Genomic DNA, 25,591 nt, shown 5'->3' with positions numbered 1-25,591 from the left:
TTTCGTCTTAGATTCTACTTTATTTGGTAAAATTCAGAAACTAACAACCAATTCACAGCCCCCACCTCCTTCTCTGTGAAGAAGGGAGTTCCCCGAGACAAAAGGGCTGTGGCTTGGGAATTCTCCACCATCCCAGGTTTCCACTCAGGGAGCCCATAGCCTGACAGGCCTCCAGGCTGATGTTCTCAGAGGCAAGAGAAGAAAGCAAAGGGAAGCTCTCAGGACAGTGAAACCTTCTCGATCCTCTTCCCCTACCTCAAACTCCCCACACCCACAACCTACATAAGACAGTGGAGGACAAAGCATGAGTGTGAGGTATCACACACAGGTGCACAGAGCTGCTTCTTGGCTGAAGAATGACAAAAGTCCTCCCCAGGAGGAGCCAACTGGCGACACCATTCAAGGCTTGGTGGTCCAAGGTGATGGCTGGTAAAAATCCAGGGAGAAAATATTCCACTTTCAGCCCATTCCTAGGTCTCTAGTGAACTGGTTTTAGTTATAAAAAGCCCTGTTTCCACACAGGTCAGCTGTGGCTCTAGGGGCAGGCGGCTTAGGGAAAAGCCTCCCATGCCAAGAAAACAAGGGTGGGGAAGGGAGGGGAGTTTAGGAGGGCAGCGCCGTTAGGGAGGGTCAGGAAAAAGAGATCCTGTCCTTGGCTAATGGATCCGAGTTAGCTCCTCCACGACTTTGATGAGGTCATCTGCAGTTGCCTCCCGCTTCATACCACTGCCATCATCATACTGAAACGAGACAGGGAGAAGGGCCATGGAGACAAGAAGGTCCTCTCACCCCAGCAGGCTGAGAACTACTGGCCACCACTGCTGCAGCAAGGAAAAGGATCTCACCAAACCCTGGCCACAGCCCTTGGGGGTCTGGTCAGACAGCTAGCATCGAGTCTCACTACTGAATACTCCCTCCCAGGAATACCTTCCACAGTGAGCACTCCGACTCCCAAACTCCAGAATTGGGAAAGGTTACTTCCTGTAGGAACCTAACTGTCTTTCAAGAGAGCCCAGGCCTCTTGCTAAAGTGACAGTACTAACTCCGAACAGTTCCCAACACAGATATCCAGAGAGTACCCACAAACCTCAACTACACCACCTTTCCCTTAGGTTCCTCCTCTTTATGTGGTAAGCATTATGGAAGGCCACTAAGGGCCACTGGCCCCATGAGTTCTAGGAGAAAACCTGGAGTCAAGTCTCCAGGAATGACACCTGTTTTAAAAGGCCTAGCACGAACACAGCACAGCTCACCTGCAAGTTTGCCACAACCTCCTGCATCTTAGGGCGGCTGATATCTAGGAAACTTTCAATCAGATCACCATCGATGAAGCCTGTGGCTGGTTCTGTCTTTCGCTCAGTGTGAAAGGATCTCCAGGTGGACAGGTGAGTTAAAGAACACAGCTTATCTGCAAACACCCCTGCTCTCATTCATCCCCACCTCTGAGCAAGAGGGAGACAGTCGGAAGTGAAACAGCAAACATGTTTCTACTAAAACCCATACTACTTTTGGACAGTTTTGGAATTGAAAGAAAGTTCTGCTTAATCCAATGGTTCTTAATTAGGGTAACCTTTAAAAGGTTATGGCAAAGCCCAGAAAAATATGAATAGATTGAAAAAGTGTTCCAGGCAAATCTGATGTCCATATCACCACCCACCCAAGTCTGGCCTCAGAGCCCTAAATGATCCAATGCTTAGAGAGAGAGCAGGGCGCCCAAAGCCCTACAAGTGAGCTCTTCCTGGGACAGTTACACGGGCAGGAGCTTTTCCAGGCCTTGCCTAGGAGAGCTTCAACTGCTCCTGCACAGGAATGGATGACTTGACCCTTTAGGTTTTGGAGTTTCAGCTTCTTCACACGATAAACAAAGCTCCGCATGTGCTGGAAAGACAAGACAGATGCTCCGGGAAGGAAGGATATAAGGAGTGCTCAATCTTGCCCACACTTTTGATGACCTTATTGAGCCGGTTCTGCATGTCCAACAGGAGGTTATACCAGCTCTCTGACAGCGAGGTCACCAGCCCTGAAGGAGGAAAGGGGCAGTTAGCTTACAGGCACTTCAAAACCTAGACAGGCCAGGGGTGAGCTTGCTGCAGCTGAGGGTGCCCTACAGGAATGGCCTTACCTATCATGCCGTTGACTGTGCCAAAGAGCACCGAGCCCTGTGTAGGGGTAGAAGTCTCGCCCAGATTCTGCATAACTAGGGAGCCATGGCAGAACACATTGACAAACTCGCCCAGGTGGAAGAGACCAACCTCCTGTAGGTGCTGCCGCTCCTCATCAGTGGTGGCAGCACTGAAAGACACGAGATGTCACTTTCTGAACCCATCTCCCTAAGGAGGCCTCAACACAGGACCACATTCAACAAGACACTATGTGCTGAGTGTTCTGGGAAGACCATCTGGAGGTCAGTCTCCAAAGCCTCTCAATCTTACAAAATAAACCTCTGCTCATGAGGGGCATGCATAACCCCACACAGCACCGCACATGCTCAGCCCCACAGACCCAGAGGCCTAGACCTAGCCATGGTGCTGCAGAAGCTACTCACCTGTCCTTCTGACACACAAACAAGTTAAAGGCATTTTCAGCTCCCAGAAAATTGTCATCATCCAAGATCTCCACTGCACTCATCCAGTTGGGATTAAAGTCTCGGGCAATCTGAAAATAGACAATGAACAAGTGTAGTCTGCAGTGTGGAATCCAGTTCTGAAATTGATCATGCTTTTGGTCAGAAACCAAGGTCTCACCTGCAGAAGGTGCAGCCCTGTGTGTAATAATGGGCACCTTAGAGACTACATCTCAGTCCCACCCTCTCCTCTCCTCACCCAATTCCACTCCGCTCTAAAATTAGCCAACAGAGGCCTTCTGGTTGTAATTTCCCAGAGATGGAAGTGGAATTGGCAAGGTGGGGGAGGAAAATCTCTAAAAAACGTAGTGGCCATAGAATGTGGCTCAGGGAGGACCCTGGTCACCAGCAAGGGGTTACACTGTATACAAGTCTGCTCCCAAGTCCCTGCACTACCTCTTCAAAGTTTCCTTCCATAGGCTTGTAGGCAAGCAGCAGCACTGAACGCATGAGGTCGCCCACCAGGATGAAGTCGCCCTTGGTCTTCAGGTACAGGGCCATGATGTTGTTATAGTGATTACACTCAGTTCGAAGCTCCTTTTCTGTGGTCCACTCATAGAGCCGCACCTGGAAAGGCATGATGTGTGAGCTGGGAGGCCCAGCCTTTGGGGAATGACTGTCCTCCCATTCAACCCTCCACTCCCTACAAAGCGCGGTGGGCTGGAAAGTATGGTATTAGAGTGAACAGTTATTTCAGTGTTACACACTGCTAAATTAGAAAATTAAGAACATAAAATTAGGAATGGAATTCTCTTCTGAAGGTCCTGAGTTCAAATCCCAGCAACCACATGGTGGTTCACAACCATCCATAATGAGATCTGGTGCCCTCTTCTGGAGTGTCTGAAGACAGCTACAGTGTACTTAAATAACATAAGTAAATCTTTAAAAAAAAAAAAAAAAAAAAAAAGAATGCTAAGGAAAATAAGGGTTGGTTCATTTTGTTTAAATGAAATATTTTTTTTAACATGGACATACCTTACTACAGAGGCCACAGCCTGTACCCTCTGCTTAACCTCCACAGCACTCAAAAAATCTAATACATGCTGTTAATTCAAACACTTTGGAGAAGGCAGCCAGATCTCTGAGTTCAAGGCAGCCTGGACTACAGAGTGAGTCCCAGGACAGCATGAGCTACACAGAGAAATCCTGTCTCGAAAAGCAAAATCCAAAACCAAGCAAAACCTTGGAGGTTCCAAAACCAAATCCATCCAAAGTCCAGCTCAGCTTCAGTCCCCCAAACTCCAACTTAGAGTCCATTCTCTACTCCCACTATTCTGTTATCCCTAAAACAAACACCCCTAGCATCATTAAGGGAAAGCATTCTCCAAACATGTACAACCCATAGACCTCACCGTGCTATTGATGCTGGCAAGCAGCTTCCCATTAAACTCCACCATAGAGTACACAGCCCCTTTTACTTCCTTTTCAGCCACAGTCTGCAGTTTTCCTGGGAGAGAGGAGATATACTCTTTAGTCTTTTTTATAAACCCACATTTCATCTAGTCAAGAATATCCCCTGGTTGCCCCACTGACTTAAATTTTGCCCCTAACCCTCTGGAAAAAACAAAAGGTACCAGGAGGAGTGGAAAGAGGGTAAACTACAGTCAGGATGTAACGTATGAGAGAAGAAAAAAAGTTTAAAAGAGAGTCAGAGGGCTGACGAGATGGCTCAGCGGGTAAGAGCACTGACTGCCCTTCCAAAGGTCCCGAGTTCAAATCCCAGCAACCACATGATGGCTCACAATCACTCGAAATGAGATCTAATGCCCTCTTCTGGCATAATCTGGAGACACAGCTACAGTGTACTTATATATAATAACAAATATTTGGGCCAGAGCGAGCAGAGGTCCTAAAAATTCAATTCCCAACAACCACATGAAGGCTCACAACCATCTGTACAGCTACATTGTACTCATATACATAAAATAAATAAATAAATCTTTATTAAAAAAGAAAGAAAGAAAGAAAAAAGAGTCAGCAAACACTGAGATGAAGCATAAGTCCCAGGGCAATGATGGGAATGCCTCTAATTGGTACCAAGATCTGCCTCCTACTCTAATAAGTCATCTTGTTTAGGCTCTGAGATCTTAAGAGGCTAACTGCTTCCCCAGGATTTCATATCCTTCATAATCCAAAGACTATTCACTCACCATCTGAATACTGGAAGACCACAATACGACCCTGCTTGGGCTCTGCCTCTTCAGGATATACCATGGCTGTGCCCACAATGAAGTATGTGTTGGGGTCTTTACCCAACTTGCAGGAGACCAGGCTGAGGGCATACTCATTTTGTAGAAACTGATGGGCATGAAGCACTAGAAGAGGAGAGGTAACTGATTAAAGATACTTGCCTCCACCCCCATCACAGTCACATGCTTCTATGAGGCTGTGGCTTAGGTAGTATAAGAACATAAGCCACTCACTACCCTTGCCTCTTCAGACTGTCCATCCCCATCAGCCTGTGCTAAGGACAATACGGCCAATGCTCTAGATTTAATGCAACTGACATGTATCAGTGGTGCTTTCTCTGCTCCAACCCCAGTCTGGCTTTTCCTCACAGGAGAGCCTACCATCCTGTCAGACTCCAGAACATTCAGGCCAGGATGTAAGCAAAAAGGACAAAAGAGCTTGTCTGCACCTTCAAAGGTATGCTGGTCGATGATGAGGAGGTTATGCACCTCCACTTCTTCTCCGAAGGAGGTCTCGTGAGGAGCTGTACTGCTGGAGAACAGTTTGCTGGAGCTGACGCTGCTGGACAGGGCCTGCAGACAGAGAAAAGGCATGCCATCCCTCTTAAAGCAGGGCAGGGCCTGGGGTCCGTAAGGCTGAGTGAACGAGGCTGGCGCTGGCAGAGCAGCAGAGCCTGATGAACGCAGTGTTTCAGAGAGTACACTGGGACCTGAAGGTAAAGAGTCAGATCACACAGGCAAACAACATGTTGGCCCCAAAACCTAAAGATCATGGCAATGTTACAAATCAATTAAGCAAAACTAAAAACATGAATTCAAGCAACCTACACAGTGATAGACTCTACCATCAACAGAGTCATTTCAAATAAAAACAGAGTTTAGAGGCTGGAAAGATAGCTAAGTGGTTAAGAACACTTGCTGCTCTTACAGAGAATCCAGCACCCCACAGAGGCCACAACCGCCTACAATTCCAGTTCCAGGGGATCTGACATATTCATCTGGCCTCCTCAGGCACTATAGAAGCACAGCACACACATCTATGTTTAGGCAAACAATTATACCTCTGTTCTCTGGATTAAGGGAGCTAATTCTTGTTTTTGTTTGTTTTTTGTTTTTTGTTGTTTTTCGAGATAGGGTTTCTCTGTATAGCCTTGGCTGTCCTGGAACTCACTTTGTAGACCAGGCTGGCCTCGAACTCAGAAATCCACCTGTCTCTGCCTCCCAAGTGCGGGGATTAAAGGCATGCGTCACCACTACCCGGCTAAGGGAGCTAATTCTTTCAGGAATGAAAGAAAATGATCCACAACCAATCTCCATAGAATTAATTATGTATCTCTGAAGGTTACATCATTATAACCCCGTTTCACAGACCAAACAAAACAAAATAAAACAAAAACAAACAAAAACCTCTGAAGGCTAGTTTTGCCTAGCTGAGGTCAAATGATTAGCAATAACCACAAAACCAATTCTACTGGGTTTCAATTATCATACTGTTATCTATTATACCTTTCTAGAGCATTCAAACCATAAAAGAAGAAACTGCTAAGGTTGTGAGGGCACCAAGTAATAGCTGCTAGGTTTGGGATGAGGGTTGTTTCAAGTTGTTTATGTGATGCTGGGCATGGAAGCCAGTATCTGTTCAATGTAGTCAAGTATTCTACCACTGAATTACATGCCCATCTCTCTACATAAAGTTTTACTGCAACCCAGCTAAGTGCACTCTTTGAGGCTACAAGATAGTAGTTGAGACAGCGTCCATTCGGCCTGTATTTCACACTATGAAGAAAGCTTGCTCATTCCTACTGCCATCCTTCTCTGCTCACTGTCCTCACCTGGGTGCTGGCACTGGGCCTCAAAGCAGTAGTGCCTCCACTGCTATCTTGGACTTCAATGCGGCTGGAAAGGACCCCAAAGCACTGAGACACTTCCTGATAGCAGATCTTCCTGCAAAACAAGCATGAGACAATGGGACCACTCAGAAAAGTCTAAGATACTATCTACCAACTTCCTCTGCTGCTTCTCTGGTCTGCACTCACCTGGGAGATTCATAGAGGGGAACCGTGCGAATATGGAGTTTCTGGATCTCATCAATGGTGCCAATGGTGAGAGTGCTGTTATTGGCCAATGCCAGACTAAATAAAAAGAAGGGTTGCAGTTTAGAGTGACTTAACAAGGAAGGAGTCTCCCAAAACACAATGACACCAACTTGCTCCAAAGTAGGGTTTCAACCCCACCTCACACCAAAACTCATTTGGGAAGACCTAACTGATGCTGGGATCCACCCATGAAGATAGTCTTATATAACTGGTCCGGGTAGGCACAACAGCTTTTGCTAAGGTGCAGCCAAGGTTGAGAATCACAGCTCTAGGTAGGAGAGTGAATCTAAGACAGCAAGGACTCACTGGCTGGCAAACCCTCAGTACTTTTAGCAATACATTTCTATCAAGCACCTTCCTCTATAGCTGCTGAAGTAGAACTAGGGAGTACATAATCATCACTCAATCTGGAGTTCTAAATTAAAATACCAAGTGGCACATACCTTTAAACCCAGCATTTGGGAGGTAGAGGCAGGTGGCTCTCTACAAGTTCCCTGCTAGCCAATGTTACAGACTGAAACTTTGCCATACCCTACATTATACCCGCAAAAGACCCTGTGCAACACTTAACTACTCATGTGATTCACCTGAAAAATTCTTGAAATATACAGATTCTAGAACATAATAATCTCAGAATCTGAGGAATCAAAAACTCTATGCTGTCCTTTTCAGAATACCTCACTCATCTACTTTCAGCCCTGCAAAAGCTTTCAGATGTTTCTAATACTTCCCATCACAGCGATTTATTGACACTGGGGGTAAACCTAGACTAAGGGTTGGGGTGGGATGGGGTAGGGGAAAGAGTTGAGGAGGGGAGGAGAAGCAATATGATGTGTCTCCAGTTAGCGACTCCTGCTTAAGAAAGAAAACAGGCTCACCTGTCAGGATAGCCATCTGAGTTGAGAGGACACATATAGTTCACCTCCTTGAGGTTGACATTGGAGAAGACCAACTTGTGGTTGCTGCTATAGATGACAGTGGGCCGATCAGAGCAAGCAAAGACGTTGGTGGTAGAAAGAGAACGGAATGTTCTCAACACTGTGGGCTGGGTGCCCAAAGTCACCTTTTTACGGTCACTCAGTAAACCTGCAGAAAGAACAGCATGAGAAGAAGAAAACAGGACAACAGCTGCCTGGTTAAGGCCCATAGCCACCAACACTCCCTATTTCTGAAAGAACCCACACTCAACTGTTTTTCCTCACCTGTCTCGATGTTGAGCCCAAAGTAGAAAAGAGCCCCATCTCCCAAGGCACAAAGGAGGTAGTGGCTACTCTCAAAAGTGGTCATCAGGATGGATCGAGGGATGATCTCTGTGGGAAAGAGGGGCTTAAGTCTCGTTCCACATGCTGACTGGAATTTTAACCCAACATACCAGTAGCACATACCTCCACCCAGCATCTCCTTGTGCAGTAGTTCAAAGGATGGGAGCTTCAGGATACGAGCTGAGATGTCTGTCCAGAGTCCAATGGCACAAAGTGGGGACAGGCCATTGCTGTCCCCTAACGGGGTGATATCCAGGCATGCCACTTCATGTTCCATCTCTGTGTGGCTGAACAAAGAGGAATGAATAGCAGAGGAAGAAACCCAGGGACCAAAGATGCCCCACAGAACCTGATACTAAGCAGACATAAAGACACTCATGTACCTGATTTGCCGGAGCTCCTGAGGGTGGATCTGAAGGTAGTATAGTGCCCTTCCCACGGCAACAACCACCTGGCTGCTGTTACAGGAGGCCACGCTGATGTTCTTGCCCTGAGGCTCCTTCCACTCGCTGACCAAAGCTTTGGGCTCTTGAGAGACCAACCTCACAGATGCTGAGGTGATCTACAGAAAGATTAGATGTCTCTAAGCAACTGCAAGGATCTTTTCAGAAATGCAAAAGTGCTCCCCAGTCAGAACACGAATAAACTACAGTTCCACCATACAGTCAAGCCTCTGGTCCCAGGACCCTCAAGAATACCAAAACCTGCAGATCCCCAAGCCCCTCATGTAATGGCATAATATTTGAATATCTTTCTATATGCTTAATTATTTGTTCTGGAGCTAAGGATTAAACCCAGGGTTTTACATATTCTGCCACTGAACTGTGTTCCTTCCCCAGACCTTTAGATTCCTTATAAGACCTAAGACTATATAAATGCTATAAGTAGCTGCTATACTACAATGCTTAGGAAATAATGATACCATCACCCAACCCCACCTGACATACATTTGATATAAACAGAATTCACAATTGTTTAATCCACATTTGGGTCAATACATGGATATGACTCATGGACATGGAGAGCAAAATCCATGTACTTTTCCCCAAAGACTCTCTAAAATTAATTATAATAGACATCATTTTTACTGAAGGAAGTGGGCCTAAAGCTACTTTATATGCTTGTGTGTGTGTGTGTGTGTGTGTGTGTGTGTGTGTGTGTGTGTGTGTGTGTCTGTATCACAAGCTTGCTGGGACAATACAACTGCAACCCTCATAAGGTATCAATGGGCTCAGATGCAGGGACCACCAAGCTCACAGTTTTTCTTAACCCTTAAATCAGATTTCTAATATTCATGTTCTTTACTGGGCATGAGTAATTAACTTATTTAAAGTCCTTAGCTATGGCTTCAAGGCTACAATCTATACAGTAATCCCTAAAATGTTACATATACTTATCCTACTATTGAAACAAAAAGCAAGCAAGATAACACTACTACTATTAATTCATGTTACCCATCATGACTAGGAATAAAAGCTTTTTTTTTTTTTGAAACAGGGTTTCTCTTTGTTTAGCCCTGGAACTTTCTCTGTAGAACAAGCTGGCCTTGAACTCAGAGAGCCCTCTGTCTTTGATCCCAAGTGCTGGGATTAAAGGGGTTGTGCTACCACAATCCTGATCTAGATTTTTACCAATCTACTACTGTCAGTTGGCTAAAGGAAGACCAATGGGTAAAGATGAACAGCTGTTTAATACTAAGGCATTCAGATATCTTGTCCACCAATGGAAAAATCCGGGAATGGCAAAGAGAAAGAGAGTATAAAACTTGAAAGGGCAATAGGTCACCACAAACTTGAAAAGATGAATGAGTGTTACGAAGGTGTTCAGAAACCAAATTCTCATGGAAAATAAGAGAGTACAGATCAGCCTTCTAAAGACCTATGTCAAGCAAGGACCAGCACAGACCAAGTGAGTGTTAATGTATGACTAGTGTTTTTCTTAATTCATTGTTTTGCTATTTCCCAATTTTTTTTCTCCAATATTCTTGTGTAGAGCTGGGCATGGTGGCCTTTAATCCTAGCACTTGAGAGGCAGAGGTAGAGGCAGGTGGATCTCAAGAATTCAAGGCCAGTCTGGCCTGCATACTGAGTTCCAGGATAGCCAGGGCTATGTAGAGAGACTCTGTCTCAAACAAAGAAAAATATTTTTGTGTCAGTGTTAAAATGAAAGGAATAAACAGTGTATCAAAAGACATAATTAATGCCACAAAGTTACACATTTTTTAAACATTTGAGCAGTGTTTTGTAGCAACCCATGACTTTTTAAAGATTTATTTATTTTTATTTTTAACTGTCCCTGTCTTCAGACACACCAAAAGAGAGCATCAGATCCCATTATAGATGGTCGTGAATCACTGTGGTTGCTGGGAATTGAACTCAGGACCTCTGGAAGAACAGCCTCCTACCTGTTGAGCCATCTCTCCTGTCCCATAAATTATATTTATCATAATTTCAGTATATAGAAAAAATGTAAATTGATATCCAGATGCTGATGAGAGGAAGATAAAGCTAAAAGCATCTATTTCTAAGTTAAAACAGTTACCTCTGCATAATAAGAAACCAGTGTCCCCTACCCTCCAAGAACTTTTACATTATTTTTATTTAGTGCCACAAAATGGGTTAACTTAAAGCCTAGTGGCAGCTACTCCTGCATTCTGGGTCAAAGTGAAGTCATGGTCGTTTGTCCCCTCGAATCCTCTACCTGGATAAGTTGCTGATGAGCCACGTTGCCACAAAAGAAAGTCTGCTGATCGTCCACAAAGCCCATCAGTTCTGTCTCTTCCACTTCCTCTCCGTTTAGCATGAGAACTCTGTAGCAAAATAAAAGGAAGGTTCAGGTTAGCCTGGGACCAGCTTCCCAGCCTTGCACCTTCATCCCATAAATAAGGACCAGACCTGCCCTTACCTTGTCTGGCCCACAAAAGAAAGTACCAAAGTGTCATCAGTCTCCCGACTGGGGTCAGACCGCAGTGGCCATAAACCTGGAACAAGGAGGAAAGCATAAAGTACACCATGAGCCAGCACCCAAGAAGTGCTCTCACCCTAAGCCAATTTGCTCGAGACTGAAGTTTTCTATTTTTACCTTGACTCTAGATAAGAGTATTCTTTTCATGACTCAAAGTTAAAATTTTATAGTTCAAGCTGTGAAATGAAGCTCAATGGTAGAATATTTACCTAGAATATGAAGCCCCAGTTAAATCCGCAATAATTTTCAAGTATTCATCAAGTCTCATTTTACACCTCTTCTGACCTATCCTCCAAATTAGAAATCAGCAGGAGTTACTGTTCAGACTGTTTTTATTAGAGAAATTTGTATTTTAAGCAAACACAAATGTAAAATTCTATTTGGCTTTTAATTTTACAATACATGCAATGCATGCTACAACAGCTCTACCAAAAGACTGTCTTAATTTTCTGTACTCACAGATTATTAGTTGGGTAGATGTATCAGTAAGGAGTAAATTAGCATTTCTTGATTTATATATATGAAGGCCACAGAAAAGCAGTAGGAGAATCACAACTCAGTTTGGTGGCAACAGTCTCTCTCTAAGGAGTGCACAAGCATGTTTATTTCCTACTGCTGTTTCTTTTGGGAAGAGCCTGGGCATACCAGGGATAAGATCTCACTGTGGAGCCCAAGCTGGTCTCACATTCTACATCATTATGCCACACCTAGCTCATTTTCTTTTATTTGTATTTTTCTTTGTTTGTAAGTGAAGCCTGTTAGCCATCTTCTGCCAATTTGGGGACAAGAATTTGATGGTTTGGGTTTGTTTTTGTTTTTGTTTTGATTTTTCCAGACAAGGTTTCTCTTGTGTAGCCCTGGCTGTCCTGGAACTCACTCTGTAGACCAGGCTGGCCTCAAACTTAGAAATCCACCTGCCTCTGCCTCCCAAGTGCTGGGATTAAAGGCATGCGCCACCACTGCCCAGCGAATTTGATGTTCTTTATTGCAGGTTTTAAATTAGGGAGACAGGACTTCTGTCTAAGATGAAGTTCAATTATTTTACCTAGACTGTCATTTTTTTTCTTTCTTTCTTTCCTTTTTTTTTAAAATTTATTTATTATTATATCTAAGTACACAGTAGCTGTCTTCAGATGGACCAGATGAGGGCGTCAGATCTCATTACAGATGGTTGTGAGCCACCATGTGGTTGCTGGGAATTAACTCAGGACCTCTGGGAGAGCAGTCCACTGAGCCATCTCTCCAGCCCTAGACTGTCATTTCTAACTTAGCAAATGTTTACTTCTGAACAAGTCTTAATGTTTCATGGAGCTGAATTTATCAGTTTCCGTTTCTTTATTTGTTGAACATGTGCACACTTGCAGGGTTGCAGTGCATGGGTATGCAGAGGCCAGAGGGCCATACTAGGTGCCTTCCTCAATCACTCCCCAACCTGTTTTTTGAGACAGTTATCTTTCAAGACTGAAAATACAACCATGGGGTAGAATGTCTGCCTAGTAGTATAGGTGAAGCTGAGATTCGATTTCCAGCTCTTTCCCACTCCATAAACTTTTCCTAGCTCTTCATAATAGACTCAAACTTCCCTTCCCCAGACGCCCGCAGCCACCCCAGTCTCATCTGTTGAAGTCTCAATCACTAATGTCACATTTCAGTGGAATGCCACCACTGACAATACATTTCCACGTGGAATTGTGTCTGTTTCTAGACCTTTGAATCCCAGTAAGACTGCTTATCCATGCAACAAACCAACTATTTTAATGGTTCTGCTATGTTGCCCAGGTTGACTCTGATAACCCAAAGAAAGCAATCCTGTGAGAGCCTCCAAGTAGCTAATGCACTATAGATGTAGATCACCCTTTGCTGTACCAGGGGTCAAAACTAAGGTCTCATCCATGCTAGCAAATGCTCTATTAATGAGCTGCATCTACCCCAGCTCCCATCTACACTTTCGATTAAGGCTTAGCAACATGTTTTAGTGTGGCGGAGTACTAGCCTTTTCTCACTAGTCTATTTAAAGTTTTTCTTCACTATTCTTTCTCTATGTGGACTAATGTAGGTAATAATAATAGTAATAATAATAATATAATAATAATAGCTGGAGATGACTCAGTGGTTAGGAGCAATGACTGCTCTTCCAGAGGTTCTGAGTTCAATTCTCAGCAACCACATGGTGGCTCACAATGGGATCTGATGCCTTCTTCTGGTGTGTCTGAAGGGAGCAAGTGTACTCACATAAAATAAATCTTAAAAAAATATTTATTTTTTTTGTAGACTTGGCATGTCTTTTTATTTGATCACCCTCTTTAAGTGTGTGTATACTCAACGAGAGTACTTGTGCATCCTTGTGCCTTTGGAGGACTGAGGTTGACACTGGTATCTTTAATAGTTCTCTAGCTAATTTATGGAAGCAGTCTCTTGCTAAACCTGAAGCTGGCCAATTCCAGGTATTCTAACTAGCCAGTTTGCTCTGGGAATCCTGTCTCTGCCTCCTGTCACATGGGTTCTGAGGATCTGAACCCTAGTCCTCACACATGTAGGACAAATGCTTTATCCACTGAGTCATCTACCCAGCTCTTTGATCAATCTACTAAAATCCTTTAGGAGTATTTTAAAGTTCTTCTTGTAATAGAATCCATAAGTTCCTTGGGTTTGGGGATATTTTTGCTGGGGGGAGGGGGGGAGGTGGGAGAAGAGAAAGCATTTTGTTATTGCAAACTGTCTTTTTCTCAACTCGATTTCTTTTTTTGTTGTTGTTGTTTTGGGTTTTTTTTTTAAGATTTATTTATTTATTATATGTAAGTACACTGTAGCTGTCTTCAGACGCTCCAGAAGAGGGCGTCAGATCTTGTTATGGATGGTTATGAGCCACCATGTGGTTGCTGGGATTTGAACTCCGGACCTTTGGAAGAACAGTCGGGTGCTCTTACCCACTGAGCCATCTCACCAGCCCCCTCAACTCGATTTCTAATTAACTGTGTTCACATGAAAGCTGTTATCTCAGCCAGGCGTGGTGGCACATGCCTTTAATCCCAGCACCTGGGAGGCAGAGACAGGCAGATTTCTGAGTTCGAGGCCAGCCTGGTCTACAGAGTGAGTTCTGGGACAGCCAGGGCTACACGGAGAAACCCTGTCTCGAAAAACCAAAAAAAGAAAAAGAAAAAGAAAGCTGTTATCTCAGCCTGTTTCTCTTATAGCTTACTTCTTTAATGCATTTGAATTGTTGATAGTGTTTGAGTTGATTCTTAAGTTCTGCAGTTAAACATTCACATTCTCTTTCAATCCACACAGCTGTTTAGAGACAGCTTTTCTGAAGCTGTGTCTCCTGCACACAAACCTAAGCTGGTTTTGCTATATGGTTTTATGTTACCATTTTTCCTTCAGAACAGATGAGGTTAGCTCACTCACACCTGCTGATGAGACAGCTGTTTACTATTATTTCTGTCATGGTTTTAGGTTATATTCTCTGTCCTGCTCTCTACAGCATTTCTCTACATAGCCCTGGCTGTCCTGAACTCTCTTTGGAGAGCAAGCTGACGCTGAACACAGATCCACCTGCGTCTGCCCCTCAAATGCTGGAATTAAAGGCATGCATCACTATGCCCAACCTGTTTATACTTTAAAAGGTTCACTATATAGCTTTTCCTTTTTCCATCAATTCTTACATTTAGTGTCTGCTTCTACACTCCTCTAAACTAGTACCTAATTTTGATCAATATTTTATAGCTTTCATTTGACCTTTAAACACGCATGTCTATGCATGTTCTGTCATTACAGCTTTTCTTACTCCTCCTCATTTGATGTTTTCCTCTAGCTCTCACCAAAATGCCTTCACAACATGTAATGAAGCCAAAGGCCAAAGCCACTCAAGTAAGAGCTGCATCCTTTTCCATCAGAGGCTACCTTTGATGCCTGGTAAGTCAATGCTGGCATGCTCATGGATTCCAATTCCGTTCCGGATGATCCGCAAGGAACCTTCCTTGAAAGCTCCAGAGCAAGTGACCAGCTGCAAGTAGAGAAAAGGTTTCTCAAGAACCCCTCAAGAGACTTGGGCAGTTATATCTCGCCAGCTCTAAATCCCACGACCCATACTGTGGAATTAGATTTGAGACTGCAAACTTAAGCTGTCAATCTCCAGAGCCCCTCAAATTTACTAAGCAGATAAGATATCCTAGTCCAAAAGCAAAAACTTTCAATCACTCTTCCTAGGAATCTTGCTTAGATCCTGGAACCTAGAAAGAACTAGAATCAGACATAACTTGTTACTTACAAGGTGACCTCTGGCAAATTAATCCATTTTTCTCAGACCTAAATTTCTCCACTTCTGGGATGACCAAGAATCTAACAAGGTGCTAATGAAATTACAGAAATGAATGAATATACAGTGTCTGGCACACCAAAGTAGGCACACTATAATCAGTAAAGAGGCTTTTCAGTGCACACTCCTCATTCTAGATAAGCAAGCAAGGAAGCTGAAGAGGCAAGCAAGTCTTTATTCCCAGGACTCCCCCTTACCTGACCCTGTCCCTGCCTCTCCAGGTCCACCACACACATATCCACAATGGGTCCTAAATTGGTAAAGGTTTCCATGGCCACTACATAGGAGCCTTGTTCATTGCTGTCAACATTGAGCTAAGAGGAAAAAAAGAACAATGTTAGTCCCAGAACAGTCCTAATAGATCCGCATTATCCAAAAGAACCTCTCAGTCCTGCTTTTGTACTCCAAACAATACTTCCAGAACAGGACTGCTGCCAAACAAAGCTTTGAACCTTGAATTCCATGCACAGGCAGAGAAGCAGTACATTTTCAAAAACTTAAAATGTATTCCGGGCAGTGGAGGCGCACGCCTTTAATCCCAATGCTTGGGAGGCAGAGGCAGGTGAATTTCTATGTTCAAGGACAGCCTGGTCTACAGAATGAGTTCCAGGACAGCCAGAGCTATACAAAGAAACCCTGTCTCGAAATCAATCAACTTAAACTGTTTAGGCCAGATGTGGTGGTGCATGCCTTTAATCCCAGCACTCGGGAGGCAGAGGCAGGCAGATATCCGAGTTCGAGGTAGCCTGGTCTACAGATCCGAGTTCCAGGACAGCCTAGAGAGACCCTGCCTCAAAAAAAAAAATAAAAAAAAATAAAACAAAACAAAAACAAATGAACATGCATATAAATTAATTAAATTAAAATGTTTAAAAGCACTTTTTAAGGTGGAATGTCCAAAGTTTATCTATGACAGAAGGGAACAATCCATTACATTAGACCATGACCCACTTGAGGGTGAAAGTTGGGTCTTGTTCATCATTAAATGTATAGTGACCTTCACTCTGCCAGACATATTTACTAAAGAACCATCAAGACACAGGTAAGAAGTTAATAAAGCAGAGAGGTAGATAAGCAGAGATATGAAGAAACAAAAGTCCAGCCAGACAACAAACAAATTTAATGAAGAAAATAATAAGTATAATAAAAAGAAAACCAGAAAGATGCTGTTTTCTCACCTTTACGAGCTGGGAGTCACCCAGGCGAGACCCGACAAATACTACACCATTATCAAGATACGTTAGGCACTCGGCAATGGAGGTCTAGAAGAGAGCCAACAGATGGAGGAAATTAGGATGAACCCTTTTGCCATAATTTGGTAAACAATTACTGAATTGTTCAGTGTTCCCAGGACACATGAATCACATCTTTACATCCCTGAACTATGTAACTACTCACTTCTCTCACCATTCACCCAAAACCCCACAACTTATTTTGTAGGTGCTACTTCCAAACAGTAACTTTAACTCAACACCTCTAGTCTGCACAATGTAATTAAAAACCTCTCAAAGTCACTACAAAGTAATGAGCTTTACCAGAAGAGGGGAGAGGCTGAATGGCAAGGCGCAATGACACATGAAAATGTCAGTAACTACAAATAACAAAGATGAAAGCAAAATTTTAAGAAGCATTAAGACTTTTAGGAGCTCCTCTCAGATTTCACCATCAACACTGGTCTGGCCGGGCAGTGGTGGCACACACCTTTAATCCCAGCACCTGGGAGGCAGAGACAGGCGGATTTCTGAGTTCGAGGCCAGCCTGGTCTACAGAGTAAGTTCCAGGACAGCCAGGGCTACACAGAGAAACCCTGTCTTGAAAAACCAAAAAAACAAACAAACATTGGTCTGTAGTCCTTGTCTTGTACTCTTTGGTTTCCTTTCTTCCTTTGGTGTCCTTGGTGTTTTGGGTTTGTCCCCCCACCAAGGGTAAAGGGCCTAAGAGATGTAGCTCAGGCTGGCCTTGAATTTGCCAGTGTCCTGCCTTTGCCTAAGTGCTAGGATCTCAGTTGTACACCACCACATCCAGCTGTTTCACTTTCTTTTTATGCTTCAGATGTCATCTAGCTGCATGTGAAACTCTCCAATAGCTACCTCTTTCAGAAACCAACTTCTTACTGGATGGTGGTAGCACAAGCTTTTAATTCCAGCACTCAGGAGGCAGAAGCAGGCAGGTATCTGTATGTTAAGGCCAGCCTGGTCCATAGAGTATTTCTAGGACAGCCAGCGCAACATGGAAATATCCTATCTCAAAAAAACAACAGAAGGGCTGGTGAGATGGCTCAGTGGGTAAGAGCACCCGACTGCTCTTCCGAAGGTCCAGAGTTCAAATCCCAGCAACCACATGGTGGCTCATAACCATCCGTAACAAGATCTGACTCCCTCTTCTGGAGTGTCTGAAGACAGCTACAGTGTACTTATATATAATAAATAAATAAATAAATTTAAAAAAAAAAAAAAAAAAAAAAAAACAACAGAAACATTTTCCACAGTAGAACTAACAATCCCTTCTAAAAGGTGTTGTGCATCCTAATTCCCAAAGTAGAAGCGCAGAACCACACACATTTGGGCTAAGCACCTAGGAAAATAAGACAGGAGCTGGGACAAGTCCTACCTCTCCGAGGAGTTCCACTCGAAGGTCCTTGAGGGTGACAGTGCCATCCATCTGCTCCTCCTTCTCTAAGAGCAGCATGAAAAGCCGTCCCTCCATATCTCCCAGAAGGTACCGTGAGCCATTAGGATCCACCCGGTTATGGCACACAATAGTGCTTTGCTGCCAACAAGGAGGAAGCAGCCATTAGTCAGGATCTTCTAAACCTGAAGCCCTTACTTAATATGCCCTCCAAACCTGTTGGGCCACCACATTATCCAAACTCAGACATTTAATCCCCAAAGAAATCAGTCAGATTATAAAACAGGCAGCCTCTGAAGATAATTTTCTAAAGAGTTCAATCAACACACCTTAAATTTTACTCATATATTTTATGAAGAACAAAAACTACCACTGAGTACTCTCTAGACCTAGAGAGAACTGAAGGTGTAGCTCAGTGCAGCTAAGATATGTAAGGTGTACTGATTCAACCCCCAGCACACAAGAGGAAAAAAGACAAAAACAAAAACCCCACATATATACACAAAAAGACACAATAAACAGTTACAAGTACTCACTCACTACAAATACTGACACATATTACTCAAAAAGTAAACAAAATTAAGCTTTTATGCTTTAACTTTGTGGCTTAAAGTGGTAAGACCTAAAATTTTTATAAAACTTGAGTTTTTAATTTTATGTGTATGGATATTTTTGCCAACATGCATGTATGTCTGCACATCACATGTGTGCCGCACCACATAAAAGCCTGAAGAGGCATCAGATCTCATGAACTGGAATTATACACAATTGTAAACTGTCATGTGTGTGCTGGGAATGAAAACCTGGATCTTCTGGAATACTAGTCAGTGCTCTTAAACCACTTAGCCATGTCTCCAGCTCCCTTTGTAACTCACTTTTAAAAGCCTATATAATTTATCAATGTGTATTTAAGCCCGAAAATGCTACATTCAGTAGAATTTGCTAAAATTCTCTTTTCTTTTCCTTGGTGGCTGGGATTAAACAGAGCCCCATACATGCACTCTACCACTCAGTACACTCTAGACCTCAAACTTTCCTTCTTAAAGTTGCCATGTTTCAAAAGAGTAAACAGTATTTCTCCTAGTTAGCAAGCAAGCTAATCCAATCACACTGTATTTCCCAAGAGAAGCCAACATCTACTATGCAGTGACCAGTGTGATAGGTGTATGCAAACCTCTTCCTGATCCATGGAGGAAAGGGGAGGAGCACGGTCAAGATGTAAAGGAACGCAAGGAACTAGAAAGTAAAACATGCTCACCTTGATGATAGGAGGAGCAATTGCCAGGTATTTATCACCGTTATGATAGGTGATTGATTCCTGTCCAATGATGATGGCACCTCCAAAAGGCTCTGGGACTGCCGAAGAAAAACAGTAAGCATTAATAGGATCAATACTTTTAAACTACCACTGAACTACATTACATTCCTATTCCTGGAACTCACTTTTTTGTTTGTTTTGAGATGGGAATCTTACTCCACTGCCCAGGCTGGCCCAGACACCTAGGTTCAGGTGATCCTCCAGCCTCAGTCTAATGAATGAGGGGGATCTACAGGCACTCAGTATTTCTTTTTCCCCATTCTTGGTGCTTTGTAGTTCAGAAGGGTAGGGATATTCTCACTGCTCTCCCACATGTACTCCTACCCCTGCCCAGGTCCTCCCTACACCTCTGACCTTTTCACAAGGTCAGAAGACTTTTACCTGGTTCCTCGTCTCCACTCTTGTTCCTTAGCTTGATTCCAAATACTCCCTACATCAAGGTCACTTTTAAGAAGAGTTAATATTGCTTTGGGATTTTAAACTGTTGGACTAGATGGACAATGTAAACATAAGGGGGAAAAGTATAAGGTGAAGCCTGGACAAGTCCCACTCACCTATTTCTAACCTACGAAAGAGACTAAATAAGCTGCACTGGCTCCCTTTGGTTGCCAAATGTAAAAATGAGACATATTTTACATAAAGCTCTGAAAATTTATCTCAATGCTTTAGTTGTCAATGATTGCACCCCAAGAGTAAAGTTATACTCTTTTGTGGGAAGGAACAAAAACAGAAAATCCCAAAGTCAAAAACTCAAAAAGCCATTCAGAAAGGAGACTTAGGGGAGGAGAAAACCACACAAGCTTAATATTGTGCACTGAAATGGAGGATGAAGGTGAGAAAGAGAACCAGATCTCACAGGGCACACAACTTCCCCCAAACCCACCAACCTGCTATCACCATTGAAGCTTCAGCTTCTACATTCTCCTGTTTCCAAGGGCCCTTGTTGAACTCCTTCTCTCGAAGAGACACCTCATAGGTTTTCACATGCCGCCCCTGAGGATCCTTGGGTGGAAAGAGTGGAATGATTAGCTAGGGTGCCCCAAACTGTAGGGGTCCTGTAAGGGACAAACCACCACCACCCAAGATTTGACAATCCTGTCATACCAACTTTCCTGTCCTTATTTGTCAGAGTACCAATAGTCACCTGCTGAGCCTGTACTACTTTCTGAGGAGACTACAGGGTCTAAAATGTGCTGTTTCTAATAATTCAAACAACCAGCAAAGTTTAAATGGAAAATTGAACCTGTCACACTGTGCATACAACTGAGATATACCTCTTCTCTTGACCTCAAGGAATGTATCAAATAAACAAATAACTACAGAGGGGGGGATGGGGAGAGGGAGAGACTGAAGCTAAATCTAAAAGATTAAAAAGAATTGTTTTGATAATTCCTTTTCCCTCATTTTCTGTGTGTGTGGAGGGGTGTGGGGTGTGTGTACATATACATGTTGCAAGAGCATGTGGAGGCTCAAGGCTGATGTTGGGAAACACCCTCAATTCCAGGGTCTCTCAATCAAACCTACAGTGCCTATGTAGCTACTCTTGCTAGCCAGCTTGCTGCTGGGGAGCCTGACTCTGCCTTCTAAGGATGGAATTACAGGCAGATCACCACACCCACCAGTCCTTTAAGTGGGGTCTGGGGATAAGAACTCTGGTCTTCATGCTTACACAGCAAGCTCTTTAACCACTGAGTCATCTACCCAGACCCTGTTTGACACAATTCTCAAGAACACTCTGAAGAGGTGACCGCAGAAACAATACAACTTATTGCTCCCTTAAAGGTAGTCAAAAATGCTCCAGTCCCGCCACTGTCAACTCCATCTTCCTCTCCTTTTTCTGAATCGTGACTCTTCCCCTCCTTTTTTGGAATCATGACTCACATCAGTCTTGGGGCTGCCAAAGTCACCTTTAAGAGGCTAAAGAGCAGGGGAGAAAACGACATTCAGCCAACAGAAGATGGCTTCAATCAAGCTCAGACCAAAGTCTAAGACATCACGGAAGGAATTTAATCACGTGTTTCAAGAAGCACATCTCAGCCACTGTGACAGCCCATGAAGTGCTTAGCTGGAACACCTTTCACATACAAGGTGACTAATAATCATCAAATTAAACTGTTGGCATAAAAGTCACTTGCGATTGATAAAAACTTTTTCATCAACGAGTAAGGGAAAAGACCCATCTTCACAGAAAGTTCAGTGAATATGGATTTGAGTCTCTGGGACCCACAGAGAGAAATGAAAACAATCACAATTGGCAGCCCTGGTCTGGAAATCGACAGAGCCAGGCCAGTCCCATGTAGTCAACACCCTTGTTTTAATGATCTGATATTTACAAAACTGAAAAAAAGGAAAGAAATTCAAAGTTTTTTATTTCAGTTCTGGTAGCTAATAAGATCAAATAAAATCATCCTCAACTAGTTTTGGCTTTATTTAACCTTATGTTAACCAGAAAATACACAAAAAAAAAAACCACAAATACTTCCATTACTCTGCACAGCTATGTAAGTGTTCCCAGGCCCACACTCTTCCATCCTATGTAGAAAGGGACCATCACTTATTTCACTGCAGGCAAGTAACCTGACCTCATACAGTCTTTATTAAAGGCTGAGATTTTACCAAGATGTTGTTGGCATGTTAAGTCTGGAGCTCTGTGCCCCACCCCCACTTAACAAATCTGAACCAGAGAACAGCTGTCCAGGATCAGCTCTGCTAAAATTTTAGGCACAGACTAAAATAGAAGTCAAGAGCCAGCAAGTCACCAGAAAGTGAGTGCTAGACAAAACATGAACGGCTTTTTCGAAGACTAAACTAAAGCACTACACCAAGATATTGTCTCTCGGCTTGTAAAGGCGAGTTCGGAATCACTTGTCTACAGCTAAGTTTTTATAGTCCTCCCATAAAATCCCCAAGGCCTACTACTAGAGTATAATCTCAGGATTAAAACCTGCTATAAACCTGACAGCATTTGCTACCCCCAAACAAGTAGTAGTACCCCCCCCCCAAAATGGGTGTGTGTGTGTCAAGGGTCGGATCTGACCCATATTAACTGTTTTTTTGTTTGTTTGTTTGTTTTTAATGTTTCAGAAATAGTCAACACTTCTAGCCTGCTACCAAATCCAGACAGACATTCCTTTGGCAAAAATCCCACTCCCATCATTCCAAACCAGCTTCTCCCTCTCCTCTCAGATCATGTACCTGGTAGACAAAGCAAATGGTAGGTGCTTGACAACCATACAGGAACTTGACATCAATGACATGCAGTTCCTCTAGGCGGATGTTAAAGGCCTTGAGTTCTTTATTGTCTCTGTCTAGTGGAATGACCTTGAAAAGGCCATCGTAGAGTCGAAGGCCAATCATACGGCACTCAGGGTCAATGATGCCAATGATGCCAGTCTCCGAGGGGCGACCAATGCGGTCCTGAGGGGGGGGGAAAACTGGAATTAGAGAAGCTCACTCAAAGCAGCAGAAGATACTGGGTACAAAGCTTTCCCAGACAGATATAGGTTAAAAGACCACCCAACATGCCAAGAACCCAAACATGAGCACATGTGTCGTCCCACTGTCCCCTGACCCCCACACGCTGTGAGTGAATTATTCACTTTTCCTTGGAATATCAAAACAATCCAAGCCATGTGGGCTTTCTCCATCTCTGATCACAGAGTGATGCTGACAGTTAGCTGCTGCTCATCACTGCATCATGACAGCAGCCCTTGCAGGAAACTCATCAGCCCGAAGCAGCCACCTCACCTGGACATTGCCATGGGCTCTTGTAATGATGTCAATGCTTTCGCCACTCTGCTTATACTCCAGGATACAGGCATTGTACTTAGCAGTCAAGATGAACAGCAGGTCTTTGCTCTCCCCCTAGAATATTATCAAAAGAGAATTCTTTCAAAAACAGGAACAACCTGTTCAGCCTTTAAACATCCTTCTTTAAGTATTCTAAGCTTTTAAAGAATCTCCCAAGTTCTGCTCTCCACACAGAGGAAATACTAAGCGAGCCTGTAACATGTACTAAGTTCAGACAAGACCCTAAGGGGATGTACAAAAGGCCAGGACGGAGGCTGGTCAGCATCTAGGCCTTGCAGTCACAGCTCTCTTTCTCTGCTCTACAAGCAAGTCCTCTTAAATTCACCTTATTCTATTCTAGTTCTGAAAACAGTTTCTCCTTCACCTATGTACGTAGAGAGAAAATAATCTGTAGTAATAACAATGAAAGCTACAATAGATCTTTAATCTTACTAACAGTCCTCAAAAACATTCATGGTTTTTTGCAGTTTTTTTTTTTTTGGATACAGCTGAATTACAATTGTTCTAATAGTAATGGTGAAACTGTTAAGATAACAGGATGTGCTTACTATGTGCAAAGCTCTGAGCAAATTGATCATTTCATCTTCACAGGAGTGGGCACCATAACGCCCATTTGTAAACGGGGGAAATCAAGGCTTTCAAAGCTGCTTTATGTGAGATGACTAAGAAATGAAGCTAGGACTAACACTACAACCTACCCTCTGCGTCATTAACCCATAAGCTCCTTCAGGTTCTCTTCCCTAATAACTCTCTCCTTCTGGAAAACTTGTTACAAACTGCCATTCCCAAAGAAGAGTTTCTACTTAAACCTTCACCCATCCCATATAAACTCTGCACCTAAGGGTTCCTTCAGGGCCCATCCCTTACCTTGGGCCTGAAGAGCTCCATGACTGCAATCTTTCCATACATTCCCACCTCTTTGACTGGCCGAAGACCCTCCGCAGTGACCACATAGATCTCTAATCTTGTGTTTTTAGCAATCAACAGGTTCAGATCTTCTGCTGAAGTAAAGTGTCCTGAAAGAAGAGAGCCTCTAACTTTTGAAGCAGAAGCCTTTCGGGTACCTCTAAATAAAGCTACCTAGGTACCTTGCCTCCTCACCAAATGAAGCACCTCAATGTCTTGCTCCACCCTCAACAAAGCTATATCCTTAATCAGACTTTTAAAAATGTACTGTCGACTGGGCAACAGCCTGGCCTTCAACAAACAATACCACGAAACGTCTTTGGATGGTTGTTGTGTTTTCCTTTCTAAATTACAACAGCAGACTGTAATTGACGCTAATGGAGAAAACCTGTGTTTCCTTGCGTTCCCATCCAGAAAGATAAACCGAAGAAAATTTCCCAGAGCCTTCTGTGTTGTCCTTTTATCTCCGGAGTAATCTACCAACACTACCCAGCCCTCTCTGTAGCTCTCTCTGAACAAGAAACTTTTGTTCTGAAATGATCAGCATTTACGTAAATACACGAGTTTAAGTAACTGAAAATAGGAGTTCAAGATGAATGTTCTTTGGTTTGGGAAGAGCCACGCACACAAACAAGGCAAAGCTCGCACACTGTCCGGCCAACCAAACCTTGTTCTCCAGCAGCGCCCTGGAGTAAACAACAGCCCCAGGCAAAAGGGTGGGTCTGGAGAGGGCCTCTTGGGGGGAGGGGGTGCAGACATTGCTCAAATTCCTCAACCTCCTGGACACCCACCGGAAAATTATGAGCCCTAAACTTGCCCCATTATCATCTCCCCTTTCCCCTGACCGCATGGGGCCAGTTTGGAGACTCAATCAACCACGCACACAACTCATACTTCGCTCTCCGTCCCGCCAGGCCTGGACCAATCCTCAATAACAAGTGACCTCCTATGAGCAAAAAAGGACCCTGAATAGCAGCTTCCGCTGCCCAAAAGGCGCGTGGTGGAACAGCTCCTTTGAGATCGCGAGCTAAGGGGGACGTTCCGCGGCTGCCAGCGCCTTCCATTCCCGGAGCCCAAGTTTTTGCTCCCGCCGCCCCTGGGGCCGCTGGCCTCCGTAGGCCTGGGATCCCTCCCTTGCCCGGGTCTCCGGCCGGGGCAATCTCACCGGTCACACAGCCGTTCACTGCAGTAGGCTTCTGCGCCGTTACGACGTAGTTGTACGACATATTGAGGCCTTGGGATGGCCCGTGGGGCGCCTAGAGCGACGATCGAGAGACGGGCACGAGCGAAGAGACTGAGAACCCCCACCCTCGCGCAGCCAACTCCGTGGCTGCTGCCTCCGCCCCTGAGACACGTTGCAGGCCAGAGAGGCCGGGCGCAGAGGATCACGGGACGGCCTCACCTGGCCTCTTGGAGGACTTACGGAGCCCGAGGCGGCCAACCAAGCGAGGCCCCGCCCCCGAGGCCCCGCCTTCTCCTA

General features: G+C 44.0%; 1 protein-coding gene across 1 annotated transcript; it reads right to left on the bottom strand.

Annotated features, from left to right (window-relative positions):
* Ddb1 (damage specific DNA binding protein 1) lies at positions 1-25,580 on the bottom strand. Its single transcript, XM_021212986.2, has 27 exons — positions 25,277-25,580; positions 24,073-24,221; positions 23,143-23,259; positions 22,591-22,812; positions 20,283-20,397; positions 19,336-19,433; positions 18,060-18,218; positions 16,628-16,711; positions 15,647-15,763; positions 15,035-15,137; positions 11,075-11,150; positions 10,871-10,979; positions 8,554-8,732; positions 8,294-8,457; positions 8,111-8,218; positions 7,787-7,994; positions 6,849-6,944; positions 6,645-6,756; positions 5,262-5,385; positions 4,774-4,938; positions 3,976-4,070; positions 3,020-3,190; positions 2,546-2,655; positions 2,123-2,292; positions 1,918-2,020; positions 1,254-1,377; positions 1-740 (listed from the first exon to the last, which is right to left on the bottom strand). The coding sequence occupies exons 1-27, from the start codon at positions 25,335-25,337 to the stop codon at positions 657-659; spliced, it is 3,423 nt and encodes a 1,140-aa protein (XP_021068645.1). The 5' UTR covers positions 25,338-25,580; the 3' UTR covers positions 1-656.
* Between the last annotated feature and the right edge of the window lie 11 nt (positions 25,581-25,591).

This window comes from Mus pahari, chromosome 1 (genome assembly GCF_900095145.1).
Source record: "Mus pahari chromosome 1, PAHARI_EIJ_v1.1, whole genome shotgun sequence".
Classification (NCBI taxonomy): domain Eukaryota; kingdom Metazoa; phylum Chordata; class Mammalia; order Rodentia; family Muridae; genus Mus; species Mus pahari.
This window is presented reverse-complemented; position numbering and strand designations above follow the sequence as displayed.

Coding starts and splice junctions, on each gene's coding strand:
- Ddb1 (XM_021212986.2), bottom strand. CDS start 25,337: ATGTCGTACAACTACGTCGTAACGGCGCAGAAGCCTACTGCAGTGAAC. Junction 18,219..19,335: donor TTGCTCCTCCTATCATCAAG/GTGAGCATGTTT, acceptor CCTTGTTGGCAG/CAAAGCACTATTGTGTGCCA. Junction 15,764..16,627: donor GTGACTCCCAGCTCGTAAAG/GTGAGAAAACAG, acceptor TTTTCCTCTTAG/CTCAATGTTGACAGCAATGA.